The following is an 18,747-nucleotide window of genomic DNA, read 5'->3' as shown; positions in this document are numbered from 1 at the left end:
TTTGGATAAGTGCGCCAATCCATCAAAACGCAGCGCATCTTATGAGTCACAACGTGGTCTATTATGTGCAGTGCACAGTGGATGCTTATGTAAATGTGGTGGCCTGTTCAGAGGGACGTTTCCGCCTCCTCTTTCTCTTATAGGTCTGTCATCATCCGAGCTGCTGCTGAACAGACGCAACACCTCTGAGGTCGCACTGAACATGCCGGGACTGCTGCTCGGAGATGCATTTCCTGATTTCGAGCTGGAGACCACAACTGGCAGAATTAAACTCCACGAATTCCTCGGTGATTCGTGAGTATGCTGCTTGAATATGGATATTTGTGGTTATTGATTTGTAGACTTATCGAGAATTCAGTTCAAAGGAGGGATAGAGAGAGCTTGCTTCCAGTTCCTGTTACTGCTTTCTGACTTCTGCTTTAGACCTTTCCTTATGATGATATATGGCATCTAAATCTTTACAACCTATAATGCTCATATTATGGCCCATTATGTAATTAAATATAATAATCTATCAGGTGGTGATAGACACATGGATCTACTGTGGCAGTTATCAGATGTACAGCTGTTTATGAGCACATCTGTTGATCAGATAGGTTCAGGTTCAGGTGACTTTATTTGTACCTGTAGGTAGATTTGTTTTTCAGCAGAAATAGAGGAAGGCATCCATATTGACAATAAGGTAGAGCACAGACAAGAGACAGACATACCACAAACATGACAAAGAGTACTCAAAGGCTTACTGGGATCAGGACCCAGCAAAAAGAAGAAGGCCACAAGAACAATATAAAAAAAACACTGAAATATCAGAACAAAAAGACACAATAAAATGAGAAAAGGGATAAACTTTCCAGAAATATGTGCAAAAGCTGCTAGGACTTATTTAAATGAACAATTGCAGCTGGAAAAAAGCTGTTCCTGTAGCGCTTTGTTCTACACCTCAGGACCCTAAACCTACAACCAGATGGGAGAAAGTGAGAAAGGAAATAGTGAGATGATCCAAATCAAAAGCGTCAGTAAAGCTGAACAGGTCAGAGGTCAAACCCTTAAATCCCCTCCATGCTGCACAATCACATCGCTGACCTAAAAAAAAAGTCCGTCCTGTCGTCATTTTGGAGTCACATAGAGGTCACATCCTGTCAGTTTGGCGTAAGATGCATCATTCAGCTTTCATCCTATTGTGCAACCTAACAACAAAGTAACAGTAACCATAATATTAGAGATTTATGTCAAATGAGAGGAAAATGAGTCAGATTGAAACCCTTTTGTGAAACCTCATCTAACAGAAGCACTGACACACACCTGACTGACACACACCTGACTGACACACACCTGACTAACACACAGCTGACTAACACACACCTGACTAACACACAGCTGACTGACACACTCACTGATCTCTCTTTTTTCCATCCCAGATGGGGGGTCCTCTTCTCCCACCCTAAAGACTACACCCCGGTGTGCACCACGGAGCTGGGCCGAGCTGCCAGACTGTGCAGCGAGTTCAGTAAACGCGACGTCAGAATGATCGCCCTGTCCATCGACACAGTGGAGGATCACCACGGCTGGTCCAAGGTGTGATAGTTAACAGCATCATCACGTACAGAAGGATGTTTATGACATGCTGAGCATCAAAGTGTTGACTTTCCAGATGGTAAAACTGATATGTAGTGAGTTTAGTTTTTGCAGCACAAAAGTTAAGTCTGTTCTAACTTTTAAAAGGAATTAGACAGGTAACTCATAACCCTTGTTTTAACAGTGGATTCAATGACTACTGTTACTATATTTTAGTGTGTTGCAGGCCCTTACTACACACTGAAATACAGTGATGTTAATGCTGTTGAAACTATATATAACCTAGATCTAAAATGGATATCTTGACATCCTGTGACCTGCACATTTCCAGTTCTTACTAGGAAAGCACCCAGAAGGTTCTCAAAGAGACATTTTTACATAAATAAAACCTTACAATTTTGCAAAACAAACTGGGTTTGGTTCTAATGGATTATTTCACAAATTTATTGGAAAACTGGATAAGACGCTGGTAAAACGTAATTATGAAAGCAGTTTGAATATATCTAGTCTAGACTTCATCGGTTGCAGTTTAAGAAAAAATAACAGCTATGGGTTGTTAGGCAAGTTAGTAAACTGCATTCCAATACATCGTTTTATCACATCATAAATCATCATAAATATCACATAATATAGATGTTTATATAAGACAACAGAGCTCCATCAGTGAAGCACCAAGTGGGATTAAAGAGGACCTATTATGCTCTTGTGCTTTTTCCCTTTCCTTTAGTGTGTTATATAGTTTTTTGTGCATGTAAAAAGTCTGCAAAGTTACAAAGCCCAAAGTCCACACCAAAGGGAGCTACTCTCCCCCACAGACACACTGCTCCTGAGCTGCCTTACTTGAAGTCCCGACTTTTCTTCCGTAACGTGGTGATGTCACCAAGTAACACATTTGCATAATACCTGCTTAGCGCCTTGTTTGGCACACCCTCAAACAAAGCTAGTTAGAGCGGAGTCCGAAGAGTTTGGTCCGGTTGACCAATCACAACAGAGTGGGCCAGCTGACCAATCAGAGCAGACTCGGCTTTTCGGGAGGGAGGGTTGGGGCAGGAGCTCAAACAGAGCGTTTCAGACAGAAGGCAAAAAGAGGTGCTGCAGCACAGCCTGTATGAGAAAAAATAAAGCGTTTTTGAACATTAAAGCATGTAAACATGTTCTAGTAGAAACCCAAAATACAAGCATGCACCCAAAAATGAGCGTAATAGGTCCTCTTTAAATAACGAACTAAGGGCTTGTGTGTCTGTACTAACTAGGACATCCTGGCATACAACTGTGAGGAGTCTGATTGCTGCTCGCTGCCCTTTCCCATCATAGCGGACAGTAAACGGGAGCTGGCAGTCGCCCTGGGCATGCTGGACCCAGATGCAAAGGACAAAGACGGCCTGCCGCTCACTGCCCGCTGTGTAAGCATCTTCACAATCAAATCCAATTTCCCTATTTTATAAGACAGCATTCAAACAGAATATATCGTATCTACTCTCATGGCTATAGAATAATTAGTAACCTTGCCAGGCTCCATCTGTCTGCCTCTTGTTTGTGTGTAGGTGTTTATCATTGGCCCTGACAAAAGGCTGAAGCTGTCGGTCCTCTACCCGGCCACCACCGGACGAAACTTTGATGAGATTCTGCGAGTGGTGGACTCACTCCAGGCCACAGCAGGGAAACGAGTGTCCACGCCTGCTGACTGGAGGGTACGTCAACACCTTTTGAAAGTGACCTCAGTTTGTACCAAATCAGTTTCAGCAGCTGACTACAGAGATAATAGAAACAGGAACTGACCTGCTGCTGCCGTGCAGACTAACCTAGTTTCTTTCTTTTTGTCCTCCAGCCTGGAGACTGCGTGATGGTCCCTCCCAGCATGTCGGAGGAGGAGGCGGCCTCTTTGTTCCCAGCTGGCGTCTACACCAAAGAACTGCCCTCTGGCAAGAAGTACCTGCGCTACACACCTCAGGAATAAGCACAGGCAGAGACAGCAGCACTGATACTCAACACTCAGGAATATGTAGGACTTTACTGAATTAGAGATTTTAACAGTATGTACAACTCCAATTAAAAAGAACTTTAGTGTACTTTTCTAAAGGGGGTTGTTTTTGGAAAGATAAGTGTTGAGATGGGAACATATATTTTTAATATTTAAAGATATAGCAGTTTATTATATACAGTATGGCAGAGAAGCTTCGATTGTGATACTGTTGGGGTTAAGATATTTTGTATCCCATGTGTAACGTTGCCTATGCACCTCTTTTTTTTGGACCAATACAAGAGGAAGTGATGGTTTATGGTGCTAGTTGATGACCTACTGAGAGCAAACAACGCCATGCATGTGTGTTCATTACATCTGACAGGTGTACTTCATTAAACAGTTACACATTTTTAAACAGTTGGGGAGTGTCTTCTTTCACGTAACTGATTAACTATAACTTTGCATTGGTTTTGCCAGGCCAAACTATCACTGAAAGTCATTCCACCTGTGGGAGAATAAAAGCATTTTTAGTCTAAAGAATGATCAGCAAACAATAAAACTGCTCTGTCATGACTCTTGGATGCTACCGTTCAGAACCACCTGCATGAGTTTGTTAGCTTTGTCCATCAGATCTCTCCCTGTCCCCCTTCTCTATCATGAGGTACTGCTGCTTGAAGGCGGCTGTTAACTCAGCTGTGTAGGATTTGGCGTTCCCCCCGTCACCGCGTCGACAGCATCAGTGAAGAGCTTATCAACTGTGATCCTGGGAACGGCTGGCAGCCGGCTCCTCTCTCTCTCTGTGACCAGCAGACAGGCAGGAGAGGTTAAGGACAGTGGAGGGATTACAAACAGGAAATGGGAGAATAAGATAAAAACACGGTGAAGACAGAACAAAGGACAAGCTGTTTAAAAATGAATGTCACTATTGAGTTGGAGATTACTAAATTATATATACAAAACACGTTGAGTTGGAGTGACAGTGAAAGGCATGAGCAATATTGTTTTAATTATTTATTAAGAATACATTTGAAGGTGACAGTACTTGATGGTGTTTGACTTTGACTGTAAAATCTGTCGATGTCACCACATTCACTCCTGCGTCATCCTCTTCATGTTGGGTAGAACTGCAAGCAGTGGATCTAAAAGACAGACATGGAAAGCTTGTCTCCATAGAGGTCTTCCCTACTGTTATCTGTCAGGAGGTTTAACATCCTGCATGTGTGAAGTCTAAACCCCCCTGATGTGAGATTCGACCTCAGAGAGCTGTTGTCCTTGAAGTTATTGAGAATTTCTCTTTAAAAACTGATCCATTAATATCAGGAAAAGCAGCAACTTCTGTTCTCGTCTCCAGTGTTTGGATTTGTCATCGCTATGACATCAGAGCGAGTCACTTCCAGCTCGGCCGCCTCCCACCAGCGGCGTCATCTCTGGCTCATGAGGGCCTGGTACTCCCTCTGGTGGGCGAACAGTCGCAGGAACACTTTGTGCTTTCTCTCGTAGAAGCTGAGAAAAGTATGAAATGTAGAAAATAATTACTCAAATTGTGATGCACAGAACTTTTAGTTTTCATTGTATTTAAAACATGCAGACTTCTTACATCGTGAGTTCCCTCACTGCCTGACCTTGACAGTGATTGTTCATATTTTGGTTACTTGTAACTCAATCCATCTCTATCTATATTGGTCACTTTGCACATTTAAAAGCAATGCAATTTGCTTCCCATTCAAAACAAAAATAAAAAAATATTAATTTTTTTAAATTGCATATACGTAGGGCTGCAATTAAGGATTATTTTCATTGTCAATTAATCAGTTGATTATTTTCTCGATTAATCGATTAGTTGTTTGGTCTATAAAATGTCAAAAAATGTCAATCACTGTTTCCCAAAGCCCAAGATAACGTCCTAAAGTGTCTTGTTTTGTCCACAACTCAAAGATATTCAGTTTACTCTCATAGAGGAGTAAAGAAACCAGACAATATTCACATTTAAGAAGCTGGAATCAGAGAATTTTTATCTTTTTTTTTACTCAAACCGATTAATTGATTATCAAAAATAGTTAGAGATTAATTTAGTAGTTGACAGCTAACACATACAACGTTAAATTAATAGATAGAATAAAAGGAAAAGATAGAATTGATTTTTTAAAAATGGCGAGTTATTCAAGAAGTCAACATTTGTTTGGATAAAAAATGTTGATAATAAATTACATTTTTATTGAATTAGGCATCAGATATATTTGATCCATTTATGTCACTGTCCCACAAACTGTTACAGCGACCACTTTCACCAAACATATATTAAAAACATCTCTTTGTCTCACCTCTGGAGCTCATAGTCAGGCCGAACAACTTTCCCCACTTTAGCCATTCTCTCCATTGCCTCCTAAAATTGCAAAGACAAATATCACTCAATAAATCATGTAATGCACATTCAGTTCCAGCCGTGACCCAGTTATAGTATTAACACGAGCCAACTGCAGTGGTTTTTTGGTGTGGCTGAATTTATGACTAATGCAGAGCAGGGCCTCTCTCTCTGCTGTCTGAACCTACAAAATCCAGCCAGTCGACTGCGTGCAGCTCAAGAGGATCAGACTCAACAACTGGCTGCAGTAGTTATGGCTGAAAATGGGTTGACAGGTGCAGCCTAGTCCAAACAATAACGTCTTATTTTTAGTATATCTGGCTTAAAGGCTTGCCATTCTCTTGTGCTCCCGAGCTCTGGTGCTGAGACACCAAGAGATGATAGCTTGACCTCGCAAAAGATTTAATCATCACTGACTTTATATCCTAAACAAATTGTGGCACAAATCTTCTGTATGGCTGAAGCAAGCAGAGATGCACTTTATACTTTGTGTTTTGGTTCCACCCAGCAGATGGAGGCATTGAGTCAGTGATGATGAGATCTGGATGGCTTGGCATTTAATGTTTTTTTTAGGTCAATTTTAGACTACAAAATAAGAAGATTGGATTGCAAACTGCTAAATATATTGCAAAATAAACACTTGTTAAAGGGGCACGCCACTGATTTCACCCATGAAGTTCAGTTTACTCTTCATGAGAAGTACTACAGACTGTGGAAACAACTCTATAATGTCTGCTGAGGCTCTGGAAAAATATACTTTTTTATATTACGGGTTTAGCTTGAGTCTTTTTAACAGTTATTCTGCATTAAAAGCTGGAGGTGCGTGGTTTACAAGAAGTGGGCATTCAGAAGGCAGAGGCGGTCTGAAGGTTGATGATATCCATTTTCGAAAATGCAGGATCCATTGTTTTTGAACATATACAAACATGTCGTGCTTTTAGGAACCAAGATGTTTAATGCACACACCAAGAGGTGCATTCAGAAGTACAAAACACCAAAAAGTACCTCCTCTTTCATGTAATATTGAGCATGAGGATACTGGTTCATACCATTTTTTCCACTTGCATAAAATAGCAAATGCAAATTCCTACTATGACTATTCATGATATCGTCTAAGTGTATTTCCATTGCAACACTACTACTGTACAGATTTCCAAGTGAGTTATCTTTTAAAGAGGACCTATTGTGCTCATTTTCAGGTTCATACTTTTTATTTTGTGTTTCTACTAGAACATGTTTACATGCTTTAATGTAAAAAAAACATTATTTTTCTTATACTGTCTGTCTGAATATACCTGTATTCACCCTCTGTCTGAAACACTCTGTTTTAGTGCCTGTCTCTTTAAGACCCCCTCCTAAAAAAAAGGGGGTCTGCTCTGATTGGCCTGTGAGAAAAATATTGCGCACCTTTGCGAAGGTAGTTCTCAAGCCGTGGTGCGAAATATTCTAATGAGCCTGCATGTGACATAGGAAGGGGAAGCAAATCTAAATGGCTTGTTAAATCACGTTTTCTGATATAGGCAGCCCACAAAAAAACGGACTGAATTATCTTATTTCACAGTTTGTGCGTTGGTAGCCACTCTAGATACCCACATGAATGAGCACAAGAACTGAAAAATGTCATGATACGTCCCCTTTAAGAGTAAACAAAGCGACAGTTTTGACTAATATTTTTGAGGATCTGTGTGATTTTGTGTGATGTTTTTGTAAAAAAAAACATTAAAATGTATCTAGTAATTTAGACTAGCACAAAAAACTGCTTCACATTTCGTTAACCAGCAGTGGCCCATGTTGGACATTAGTTGCATTTACATGTGTGACTATTTGAAAACTCATTAAGAACATGTGTTTAAAAGCACACAAGGATACTCCTAATTATCAGCGACAAAATTAACCCAAAAAATGACGTCTCAAAAGCCTTGTCTGTCTAAGACCCTGTCACTTTTATGACTTTACTTTTACATACTGTGCTGTATATGTCTGTGTGTGCCACTCCACCTGTATGGTGCTGTAGTCCTGTGATGCACACGCACCCAGGACTGCTGCTCCTACTAACACAGCCTCCATCTGGTCAGGCAACACCACAGGCAATCCTGAGGAGGACAATATTGAAAAAGTGGCATTAGCAAAAGCCTCTATGGGAGATACTGTTTTTGTGTAACCATTGTTTAATATTTTGGGGTAAAATGTCTTTTTTACCTGTAGCGTTGGCGTGAATCTGGACAAACAGGGCGTTTTTGCTCAACCCGCCGCACAGAAAGAGGGTTCTGATGTCATGTCCTGCTTCTTTCATGGCCTCCAGAATATGACGAGTACCAAGCTGAAACCACAGAAGAAGATAGAAGGAGAATCAGATTACAAGTAAACAAATACAACTTTCCTTACTAGGTTGTCAGACTTCGAAACACATAAAACACTCACAGCGAGGGCTTGTACAGTGGCCAAATAGAGCAGGGCCAAGTCATCCACGGTTTGGGAGAGAGGCAGCCCGATCACCTGCGAAACAGTAATAATGAGTCATTGATGCAAGAATGTGAGTCACCAGAGGGGTGTATTCACCAACAAAAGGCTGAGCTGTCATTGAGGGTCTGGTATCTCAAATCCACAGTGATTCAGTCTTAACAATATTCACCAGTTCTCTCTGCTTCCTGGAGCTACAGATATGGTCTGGAAACAATAATTAGCTTACTGAACACAGACATCATTTCTGTGGCTCGACTGTGACGCACTTTCGTTTTAAGTACAAAGTTTATTCTTTGCACTGATAAAATCATAATACTTCTGTGAAATCCTTAAAAGAGAAGTGTTGTCAGCGCAATGTTAAAAAAACATTAAAGGCGATATCTGCAAACCAAGAAAGATCAAACCGCAGATATTTTGTTGCGCAATGAGAATTGACCCTGAGGCCGACTGTGGTGCTTTGTGAAACTAGCTGCTTCAGTTAGCTGCTGGCTCACTGTATTATGAATGCATTTAGTTTAAAAGGAATACAGCTATTCAGTTTATTTCCAAAATTTAGATGAGAACATTGATACTCTCTTGTCTGTGCTTTACATATGCAGCTGGAGCCAGGAGGTCATTCGTTTAGCATAGCAAGTGGAGTTAGAGAAAAACAACATTAGCCTAGCTCTGTCCAAAATTAAAAAATTCTCCTTGATAACATTTTTATGTGGATAAATAATTAATCAAATAATGCATCCACAGAGCTTTCAGAAAGGTGCCAAATAAAAGTATGGCTTTTTCTAAAAAAAAACTAAATTATGATTATGAATTAATCGTTTTAAAAATGTTGACGGGTCCAAAATGAATGTTTTGTTTATCTCTGTGGAAGATATCTGATGTTTGGTTCCCACATCTAACCAGACTTGTGAGCCAATAGTATGACGACTTTGGTATCACTTGGTATATCTGCACATTGCATGTCTTTGACAAACTGACAACCACTAGTTGTGAAGTGAATGCAATGGAAAGGGGGAAGAAGAATGCGACATCTAGAGGCTGAATGTTATCAATGTAATGTAATTTAACATTTGTTTCTATCCTTTACTTAACAAAATGATAAGCTACAACTAAATTGGACCACTTAAACATACTTAATAATTATAGGAGTGTCTGCAATGACCACTCCACCTCTGTAGGTTAGTGCAGTATATTAACTTTGTATCAGTAGTATTTCATGTCATATGTCACATGAAGCCTTGACTCATGTTCCCTCACCATGCCCTTCAAGGCCGGGTCAGCCAGGGGCGACCTGTTCCCGTGGAAGTCCGGCCACACGTGAAGACTGGAGCCCAGCAGGTCAACAGCAGAACCTGAGTTAGCCATTGTACTCAGGTGGCTGTTGAGGTAGCTGTAGATGTTCTCGCCAGAAAAGGGAAACCTGGGAAAGATAACAGTAAGCAAATGAAGAACCCAGTGTGATAAAATAACATTTAAGATGTTGTACGGATAAAAAAATGCTGCAGGCCTTCTTCACTGAAGCCACTGTGACATGACTTAGCAGGAAAAGGAGAGCTGTTACTAATAACATTAACAGTGGCTCGTAAAGTGTTCCAGTAAGCCACGTCAGTAGGCGAGGATGGACAGTGTACCAGGCATTTTTATTTAATTCTAAGTAAAAAGTCAATCAAACAAATAATAAATTACTTTATTTGCAACTTCCACAGAATAGCCGAGATGTATCTAGAATTAATAAATTTACTACGCTCCTAATCTTCCTAAATATTATTATGCGTCAGCTGGATGGGGATGACAGCTGTGGTAGAACATTTTTGGGAAGTGCAGCATTAAAAGCATCAGCTGACCTCTGCCGTGCCTGTTCCTGGAGCTGGGCGTAGGCGGCGTGGCCCTTCACCACGTGGTCGATCTGAGGGAGGAGAGAGAGAGCAACATGGTTTAACAGAGTGGATTATAGATGACACAGCTGATGACATAAATAAAGGCTTGTGAAAGCTGCTACTGATGATTATTAAAGTAAAGATCCTGGAGCTTAAAGTGATGTTATAAAAACAGACATACTGACAGATGAGTTGCTCACATCAGGGTGTCTTTTAGGTGCATTTACACATGGATTGTATACATTATGTCTCTACTTGCACACAGTTTTCTGTTGCTGTGCAGCAAAAAGCGTGTCAGTTACATATTGTATAATAATATAAAGCTCGACAGAGGACTGACCAGCCTTCCCGTAGCACTCTGTCCTCCCTCGTTGAGCCACAAGCCAGGCACCATGGCAGACAGGCAGGGCCCCCACACTCCTGGCACAAACAGAGGTTGCTCGCTGATCTGATGCACATTAATGAAAAATGTTTTAATTAACATTGTATATCAATCCAGCAATCTACAAAGACATAGATATGGCTGTAGTAAAAAGCTAACAGACATACTGTAATGGAAACCACTGCCGTTTAAATTTTAGATAATATCTTTTTATCAGATTACTTTTAATAGATTGCCTGCTTGTGTATTAGTATTAGCTAAGTTTTACATCACCTCCAAGTTCAGAACTAAGTGTTTAAGTGTTACCAGACCCACTCAGACTACACTCACCTTTGGAAAAATGTATGATAAAGGACAGCTTGAGACAGAAAGGGTTTCATATCAGAGTTTTACAATTTGCTGACATCTCACTCACATCAAAATTCACAGTATAAGTTGCATATCTGGAAGGAAAACTTGCAATCTGAAATTTCTGATGAAGATTGGTAAGCAGTTAATGCAGGAGTCTATAAATACTTGCCTTAAACTAATACAGTATAAATGGTTAATGTGGATATTGGTGGAAGTAAATCAATAGAATAAAAACATACCAGACATATGCACAAAATGTAAGGAAACCAGGTGAACATTGTTTCATTGTATTTAGCAATGCAGAAAGACTAAAACATTCTGGTAAGAGATAAGAGTTATAACGGAGAAGATTATTTAAAAACAAATCCCAGAGGAACATAATTATAGTAAAAAGGAACAAGCATTTATAGACCTCAGCTTGCGTTACGCCAAATGTATTGCAATGCTATGGTAAAATATTCACAGACCAAGCAATACTCAATGGATAAGACAGATGTTACAAGCCTTCCATTAGAAAGGATAACTTACATATTAAAGGGTAATTTTGTAATATAATAATTGATATAGATTTAACAGATGATGATGATGGACTAATTTCTGTGGACAATGCAGTTTCTGAGCTTGTAGTATTTGTATTTTTCTTCTAAATACTTCTTATATTTTGCATCTGTTGCAATCAATATACTCCATTTAGTATAGATTACCGATTATTAAGACAGGAGGCGCATTCTTGTTTTGGGTTGTTTGTTTGTTTTTCTTGGTTTAGTGTCAATGCAACAACTGTATATTGTGTTATATATTATATGAGTGTAAAAGGCTGCATTTCATAAAAATGCGGGGGATAAGGTGTGTAAGTGTCAGAAAGGTCACACCATATCTATACTATATTAAAGAGCATTTTTCAAAAAGCCACACAGCAGGTGAAATGTAGCTGTAAACGGCTCACCGCCATGTGACAGGTTGATGTCCCACAGATCAGCGCCATGCGGGAGGTGATCGGCTGGTCCTCACAGGGCAAATGAAAACCTTTTACATCTGCACCTATCACACCTGGAAAGAGCAAAATTATACATTTTAAAATCCTGTTTTATCAATGTCAAAATATTTTATTGTGCAGGGGTACAATACATATGAATATATTTTAGTATTACTTAATATAAAAAGTTCACAAAGAGCCTGGTCGGGGACAAATCTCAATGATTTGCAGATGAAAAGCTTTGAATCCTTTTGAGGCGCTCCTCTAACCTCCGTGAGGAACTCAGCAGTGACACTAACTGCTGGAATAATGTTTGTCAAGCTGGTTTGAGTTTAAGGTGGAAGGTTCATCTACGCGTGGGGGCCGGGGGGGTGTACATCACCGTGACAACTAAAAGTGCAGAGTGTTTGAGCCTCGGACTGATACGACAATGTGTGATAGGCAGAGGTCACGGCCTGAGGTCAGAGGGCAGAGTTCACGAGCAGTTTATCTCGCAGAACAAAACCAGATGGTTGGGATTTCTGAACCAGAAGAATTGTCGACGGCTGCCCTGAAGCCAACAACGTGCTCACAGATACAGTAAACAGCATTAATTAGTAACTTTTTAACATCTGTTTGTTGCATATTATTTCACTTTTGCCCAAACTATTAAAGCTGGGAGAGTTCCCCTGCTTCAATTCTAGTCAGAGATCTTCTATCACTACTACTGTCAACTATCTAACAAGGCAAAAATGCCAACAAAATAAAATAAAAATGATCTTTACAACTACTGGCTCAGAGTGCCATAAACAGTCTGTATGATGATAGTTATGTTCCCTAGACCCCTGGCCTTTCATCTAGCACCACCAACAGGACACAATTTAAATTTGTGTACAAGAAATCTAAAAATCCACTTGACAGTCACCCCAGAGAATGAGCTCTTTGCTTTTGGGAAATTTCAAGGGCTTTCCTCAGGCGCCAGAAATTTTTCAACAACAAGATACTAAAACCTCCCACTAACTTGCTGTGGATATTTACATTCCCCTGAGATTGAAATCTAGTGTTGACAAGCCCCTGACCTTCTCTATCACCACAATTATGATAAACTTCATATTTGTGCACAAGAAATATTAACATATGATAATAATAAATGATAACCAGAAGTTATTTATGCTCCCTTGTGGATGGACATCTTCATTTTTGACACTCCAGGAGCCGCCCTAGAACAAAATGTCAACTTTTAAGACTTAAAATCTGCTGCCTCCCTCCTCCCTTTGATGTCTTTTGAAGTCTAAACGTCTGGCAATATTTGAGAATCTGACCTGTACACCTTGACTGATGACACATTTTATGTTTTAAGGTTATAGTTTAAAAACGCTTTACTCTCAAAGCTATGTAGAACCTGCAAAGTTACCTAATGCAACTTAGAAGAAATAGATATATTTGGCAGAGGAAGATTAGTTCAATAAACAGGTTTAGGGTGTAATACCAAGGCCTCCAGCATGAGCATCAATGAGAGAAGCACCAACTGCAGTTCCTGGCTCCAGACCCAAATCTGCTGCTGCATTGTGGGTGAGGCCGTCTCCCAACGGGCTCCCTGGAGAACACGTCACGCTGCCTGGATGACACAAAACAGCACAGCTTAAATAATGAAAGAAGAACTCTTGTTGATGAGAAATGATGTGAAATTTTTTTGCGATATTTTCAGATTTTCTTAAAGGAACAGTGTGTAGCATTTAGAAGGATCTATTAGCAGAAATGGAAAATAATATTAATAAGTACATTTTCTTTAGTGTATAATCACCTGAAACTAAGAATCGTTGTGTTTTCGTTACCGTAGGATGCGCCGTTTATATCTAAATCCTCTTCATGGAGCCAGCCACCATGTTTCTACAGTAGCCCAGAACAGATAACTAAACACTGGCTCTTGATAAGGCCAGTCGCGTTTAACGTTTACGCGTCGGCCACCGTAGTTCTCCTGCACGCTTTGCACACGGGAAGAGTTTAAGTTGGTTGCAACCTCACTGCTAGATACCATCAGATCCTACACACTACACCTTTAAAATCTTACAATATACAATTAAATAGAAGCTAGTTTGTAAATGTCTTTTACCTATTTTGGAAAAGTTGTTTTCCAGGAGATCCTCCAGTCCAATGCTCGTCCAAAACCCAGTATCCCATCCTTCTGGAGGGCAATAAGTCCATTTACACACCAGAGTGCACAAAGACCTGTGAAACATCGACGAATAGTACTGTAACATGTCTCATAACACATTCATTGAAGTACAACGTGGGGTGACATTGACAGTATCTGGTGAAGGCCACAGTATCAAAAACATTTTGTCCATGATAAAAGACACATTCCTTAGAAAGTCCCCTGCTTTAGAGGACAACCCTATTCTTTCTTTTAAACAGACATTTGATACAAGGATAGTGTTTCAGCAGCTTAGCTTAACCTCGTTATGATACTGTAGTCACTAACAGCAATTTGTAGGTCACTGTTGTGGCAATGGTGAACCTTTTTAATCCCTCTCTGAAATTCATGTATTAAACTAGGGCTGGGCTATTCCGATATAAGCCATTTCATATTTTGATAACAATATCTCACGATATAACATGTTTCTGGTAATTAAAAAAATAAATACTATGTATATAAATATATTTTAAAATAAATATGTTATATGAAATAACTACATGGCAATGCCTATTTTTGTTCTCTCTTTGCAAAATTAACAAAACAGTTTCAAGTGAAATTATAGAGAAAAAAATGAATAAATATTTCCAGCTATACACTGACTGAGTTTACATGCATGCACACAAATACAGCGTAATCAGATTAAGATAATAGTTTGATTCACATACACTGGGGTATTCCCATAAGCAGAATTCAATTCAGATTTTCTGAGAAACTTGAGGCAGTATGTGCTTGTTATTATCAACTAGACGACGTGCATTGTGTATCACAATATCTCGATATATGATTTCATCATGATACGATTCCATCGAAAGACAATAAATTATCATATTGAATTATCGTCCAGACCAATATTAAAACACATAAAATAATTAGACACATTTGAATAATAAGACAGATGAAGGTTTAAACAATCAGACAGTCACAATGACAACAAAGCTCACCGTGTCAAAGAGTCTGTTGCCTTCCAAGACAGGAAGTCTGGGAGGTCGAAAAAGTGAGCGGCTTTGTTCCAGCAGCTTTCTCTTAGATTCTGATTAAAAGACAAGAGAAATGTGTGCTAATTAACCCTTTGATCAGTGAGTAATAACAGCACATGCATATACTGACAGACCTTAACAATAAACCACTTTCAGGAAGCTGATGCCTCCCAAGAAAAAAAGTGGAATAAGGCTGAAAATAAACACCACACACATGCTGACCAGCAGCCAACACAGAGAGCGACAATAAAACATGTAGAGATCAGTGGTCCTGTGGTGACCTTGCTCACCTCTCACCTCTTTGAGCCAGAGCAGCTTAGGGGGTTGCAGCTCTGGTGACATGACCCCACCCACCCTGCTCAGGACCCCGTGGCCAGTGTTGGTTATACGAGTGGCCTGCTCCTCGGCACGATGGTCCATCCACATCACCACGTTCCTTTGTCTGTCACCTGGGACAAGAAGAAAGAAGAGGAAAGATCAGGTTTTAGTGAAAGCAAAATGTAAATAAGATATACCAAATAGCTAATACTGCATGATTAAATTGGTCTGTTAGGAGATGATAAACAAAATTCTGACTGCCATATATATATGTAATATCTAGGCAGCATATAATCAGTCATTTAACCTGATTAACTGGGTCCTGACCCCTGTGTAACTTTGCTTAATTGAAAAAAAACATGAATCCCTACCAACTCCAGGGGTTCTGCTCTGTAGCTGACCCTGACCTCTGACCTTGCTGTGGAGGAGGCGGTTTTACCTTCAGGGATCAATAAAGTATCCCATTACATTAGACTAAAACAAACTGTCTGAACAAAACTCAACAACTGAAAGGTTTCACGTGAAAAGGCTCCAAAAAATCCATTCTAGTAAAATTTTACGATCAGCTAGGGCCGTCCTCGACCAAAGAAAGTCTCAGTCGACTAATCAATTACTTGATTTAATCGTCAGATCTGTAAAACTGAGTTTCTCCATAGAATCACTCAAAAGCACCACTTTCTTGTGTTTGCCAGAGATGTGCTCATAACTTTCTTGGAAATAAGTAATTTAGCATGAAAAAACCATTAAAAAGAACAACTAACGACAGATTATTCAACTAATCGACTAAGAGGGGGGGCAGTCCTATAATCAGCATTTCAAAAACACAATTAATTCCAACCATTATGTGTGCTTAGGTATATATATAAATGGTGCATTCCTGAAGCACAACATATGTGATGTGGGAGGTCCAAAGTCAGGCTATAAGGGAATGAAATGTTTCATTTACCATCCTGACTGACTGGCACAGGCTGGAAGCTCTGGTCCAGAACCACCAGTGAGCAGGTGGCGTCAAAGCCGATCCCTCGTACCTGACTCCTCTCCACACTTTGGGTAACTCTCTGGAACAGATATGAAATACAGTTTGAGACATCAGGTCAATGCTTTTATACATAAATAATATCGTAATATATTCATAATATATAAAGTACTGGATAAACTGTTGAAATAGTTAGCTAAGCTAAAAGTAGTACAAGCTAAAAGTACTGGATAAACCAGGGGTCTGCCACCTGCAGCTCTGGAGCCACAAGCTGCTCTTCAGCTCCTCTCCAGTGGCTCCCTGTGGACTTTTTATAATGGAAATGAATAACTGTTTTTTGTTTATATTTTCTTTTTATTTATCATTGTTGTAGGTCTATGGTACGACAGTACGACAGAGTATTAGGGCCACATTAAGTAAAAAAAAAAAAAGAAATCTGAGATTTCGAGAATAAAGTCATAGGTTTACGAGAAAAAAAGTCGTACTATTATGAGAATAAAGTCATAATATTATAAAGTAGTAATTTTTCGTGTTATATTCTTTTTTTCTTGTAAAGTTATGACTTTTTTTCTCTTAATATTACAACTTTTTTTCTCGTAAAGTTCTGTCTTTATTCTTGAAATTTCCGATTGTTTTTCCCTCAATGTGGCCCTAATACTCTGTAGTACATTTGCACTTGGGCCCTCACTGCTTTAGACTTACAGTATATACTATATAAATTACTTAAGCTGTGTGTAAGCTGTATAATGTTTTGCGGCTCCAAACAGATTTTCTTTTTTTTTTGTGCCTAAAATGGCTCTTTTGATAGTAAAGGTTTCTGACCCCTGGGATAAACTGTTGAAATAGTTAGATTAGCAAAAAGCAGTACTAGCTCAAAGTACTGAATAAACAGTTGAAATAATTAGCTAAATGTAATGGATTAATAGCTTTAAGGGTCCAGCTTCTGCCACTCAGTGGTATGAGCTTTGTGGGAATGTAACCTTGACCAAAATTCAATTATATAAAAAAAAAATATATAGCAACAATATCCATTTTTATGTTGTGTTACTTCTTATCCACTTTAAACTCAGTTGTAATTAACACATTTGGATCAGTGGGGTCTAGTGTATGATGGTGGGGTACTTGAGTTTATCTGATAGGATAGGGTGTGTGTGTGTGTTACTAAAAGATTGGGAACCAACCAGTGCTCTATGGTTTGTTTGTTTGTTTGTTTATTAAGATTCCCATTCGCTTTTGCAGCAGCAGCTATTCTTCCTGGGGTCCACATAGTTTACATGGTGACAATACAAAGTTACACATTCACACTACTCATCATACACTAACATAATACCCTTACACACCCAAGAATACTTATCAATTACTAAAGTTTATTTTTAAGTAAAGCTCTTTTAGTGTTTTTTTTAAAACCATACATAGTATTTTGTTGTGTAATATGATTTGGGAGTGAATTCCATTCTTGCATTGCTCTGTATATTGCTGACCTGATTTGGTTTCGTTTCTTGGTAAAGTAAAACAACCTGCAGCAGCATGCCTTGTGGAATAATTGTGTGCATCTGTAATAAAGGATAGTTTTTTATAAAGAATAAATGGTCACCCTACCTTGACCACTGTGCAGCATTTGTCCCAGATCTCAGTGGAGGACTGGACATAGTGGTCAGACTGAGGCTCCCAGATGCTGATGGGTTCCTCTGCAGTGCTCTGCAGCAGCCCAGTCCTGGTCACCAGAGCAGCTCTCACACTGGAGGTGCCCACGTCCACCCCAACATAATACACCTCTGCCATGAGGAAGACCAGCTGCATGTCAGAGGAGGAGAGAGGACCCAGGGGTTGATTATTAACCAGGTTGCACCGTCAATGTCAACAACTGTGTCGAAATCATGGAAATAAACACATATCAACGCATGCATATAGGGGATTTGCTTCTAATGAATGATTTCTGGTGTATGTTTTGGTGCATCAGAAACTGAAATCAACGCTACAGTGCACAGAATAACCTTTCAAATACACACAACAGATGTTATCAAACGCAGAGGACATTTGCACACCAGCTATAAGATACATATGAGAACTTACCTGCAGTTTAAAGTCTTATTTCAGCGCAGGAAACATCTCTTTTAGAGTTTCTGATGAGCGGACTTTGCGCTGGAGACGGTGGCTTCGACGGAACGCCAAACTGGCCAAAAAGGACAAAGTCGACTTTTATTTTTCTTCCATTGAGCAGAGTAAAGTCTGAGACACCAACAAATAAACACCAGGAATGGGTTATTTGGGAGATGAGAATGCCAAATACCGTAACAGTAGCCTATAATATGACACTGAAAACATATTCCATTTTGTTAAAAGTCCAATCTGAC

General features: G+C 39.5%; 2 protein-coding genes across 2 annotated transcripts; one reads left to right on the top strand and one right to left on the bottom strand.

The window, feature by feature from the left end:
* Positions 1-21: 21 nt before the first annotated feature.
* LOC119499191 (peroxiredoxin-6-like) lies at positions 22-3,953 on the top strand. The gene is made up of 5 exons (XM_037788439.1): positions 22-294; positions 1,419-1,575; positions 2,829-2,978; positions 3,120-3,266; positions 3,404-3,953. The coding sequence occupies exons 1-5, from the start codon at positions 203-205 to the stop codon at positions 3,530-3,532; spliced, it is 675 nt and encodes a 224-aa protein (XP_037644367.1). The 5' UTR covers positions 22-202; the 3' UTR covers positions 3,533-3,953.
* fggy (FGGY carbohydrate kinase domain containing) lies at positions 598-18,616 on the bottom strand. The gene is made up of 18 exons (XM_037788438.1): positions 18,467-18,616; positions 17,993-18,187; positions 16,364-16,475; positions 15,397-15,548; positions 15,064-15,152; positions 14,039-14,154; positions 13,415-13,543; positions 11,917-12,020; positions 10,578-10,685; positions 10,205-10,266; positions 9,618-9,780; positions 8,322-8,396; positions 8,100-8,220; positions 7,899-7,993; positions 5,860-5,921; positions 3,378-5,041; positions 1,084-1,187; positions 598-954 (listed from the first exon to the last, which is right to left on the bottom strand). The coding sequence occupies exons 2-16, from the start codon at positions 18,173-18,175 to the stop codon at positions 4,960-4,962; spliced, it is 1,653 nt and encodes a 550-aa protein (XP_037644366.1). The 5' UTR covers positions 18,176-18,187; positions 18,467-18,616; the 3' UTR covers positions 598-954; positions 1,084-1,187; positions 3,378-4,959.
* Positions 18,617-18,747: the final 131 nt, after the last annotated feature.

Source organism: Sebastes umbrosus, chromosome 12 (genome assembly GCF_015220745.1).
Source record: "Sebastes umbrosus isolate fSebUmb1 chromosome 12, fSebUmb1.pri, whole genome shotgun sequence".
Taxonomy (NCBI): Eukaryota; Metazoa; Chordata; class Actinopteri; order Perciformes; family Sebastidae; genus Sebastes; species Sebastes umbrosus.
The sequence above is the reverse complement of the archived record's forward strand: the minus strand, read 5'-3'. Positions and strand labels throughout refer to the sequence as shown.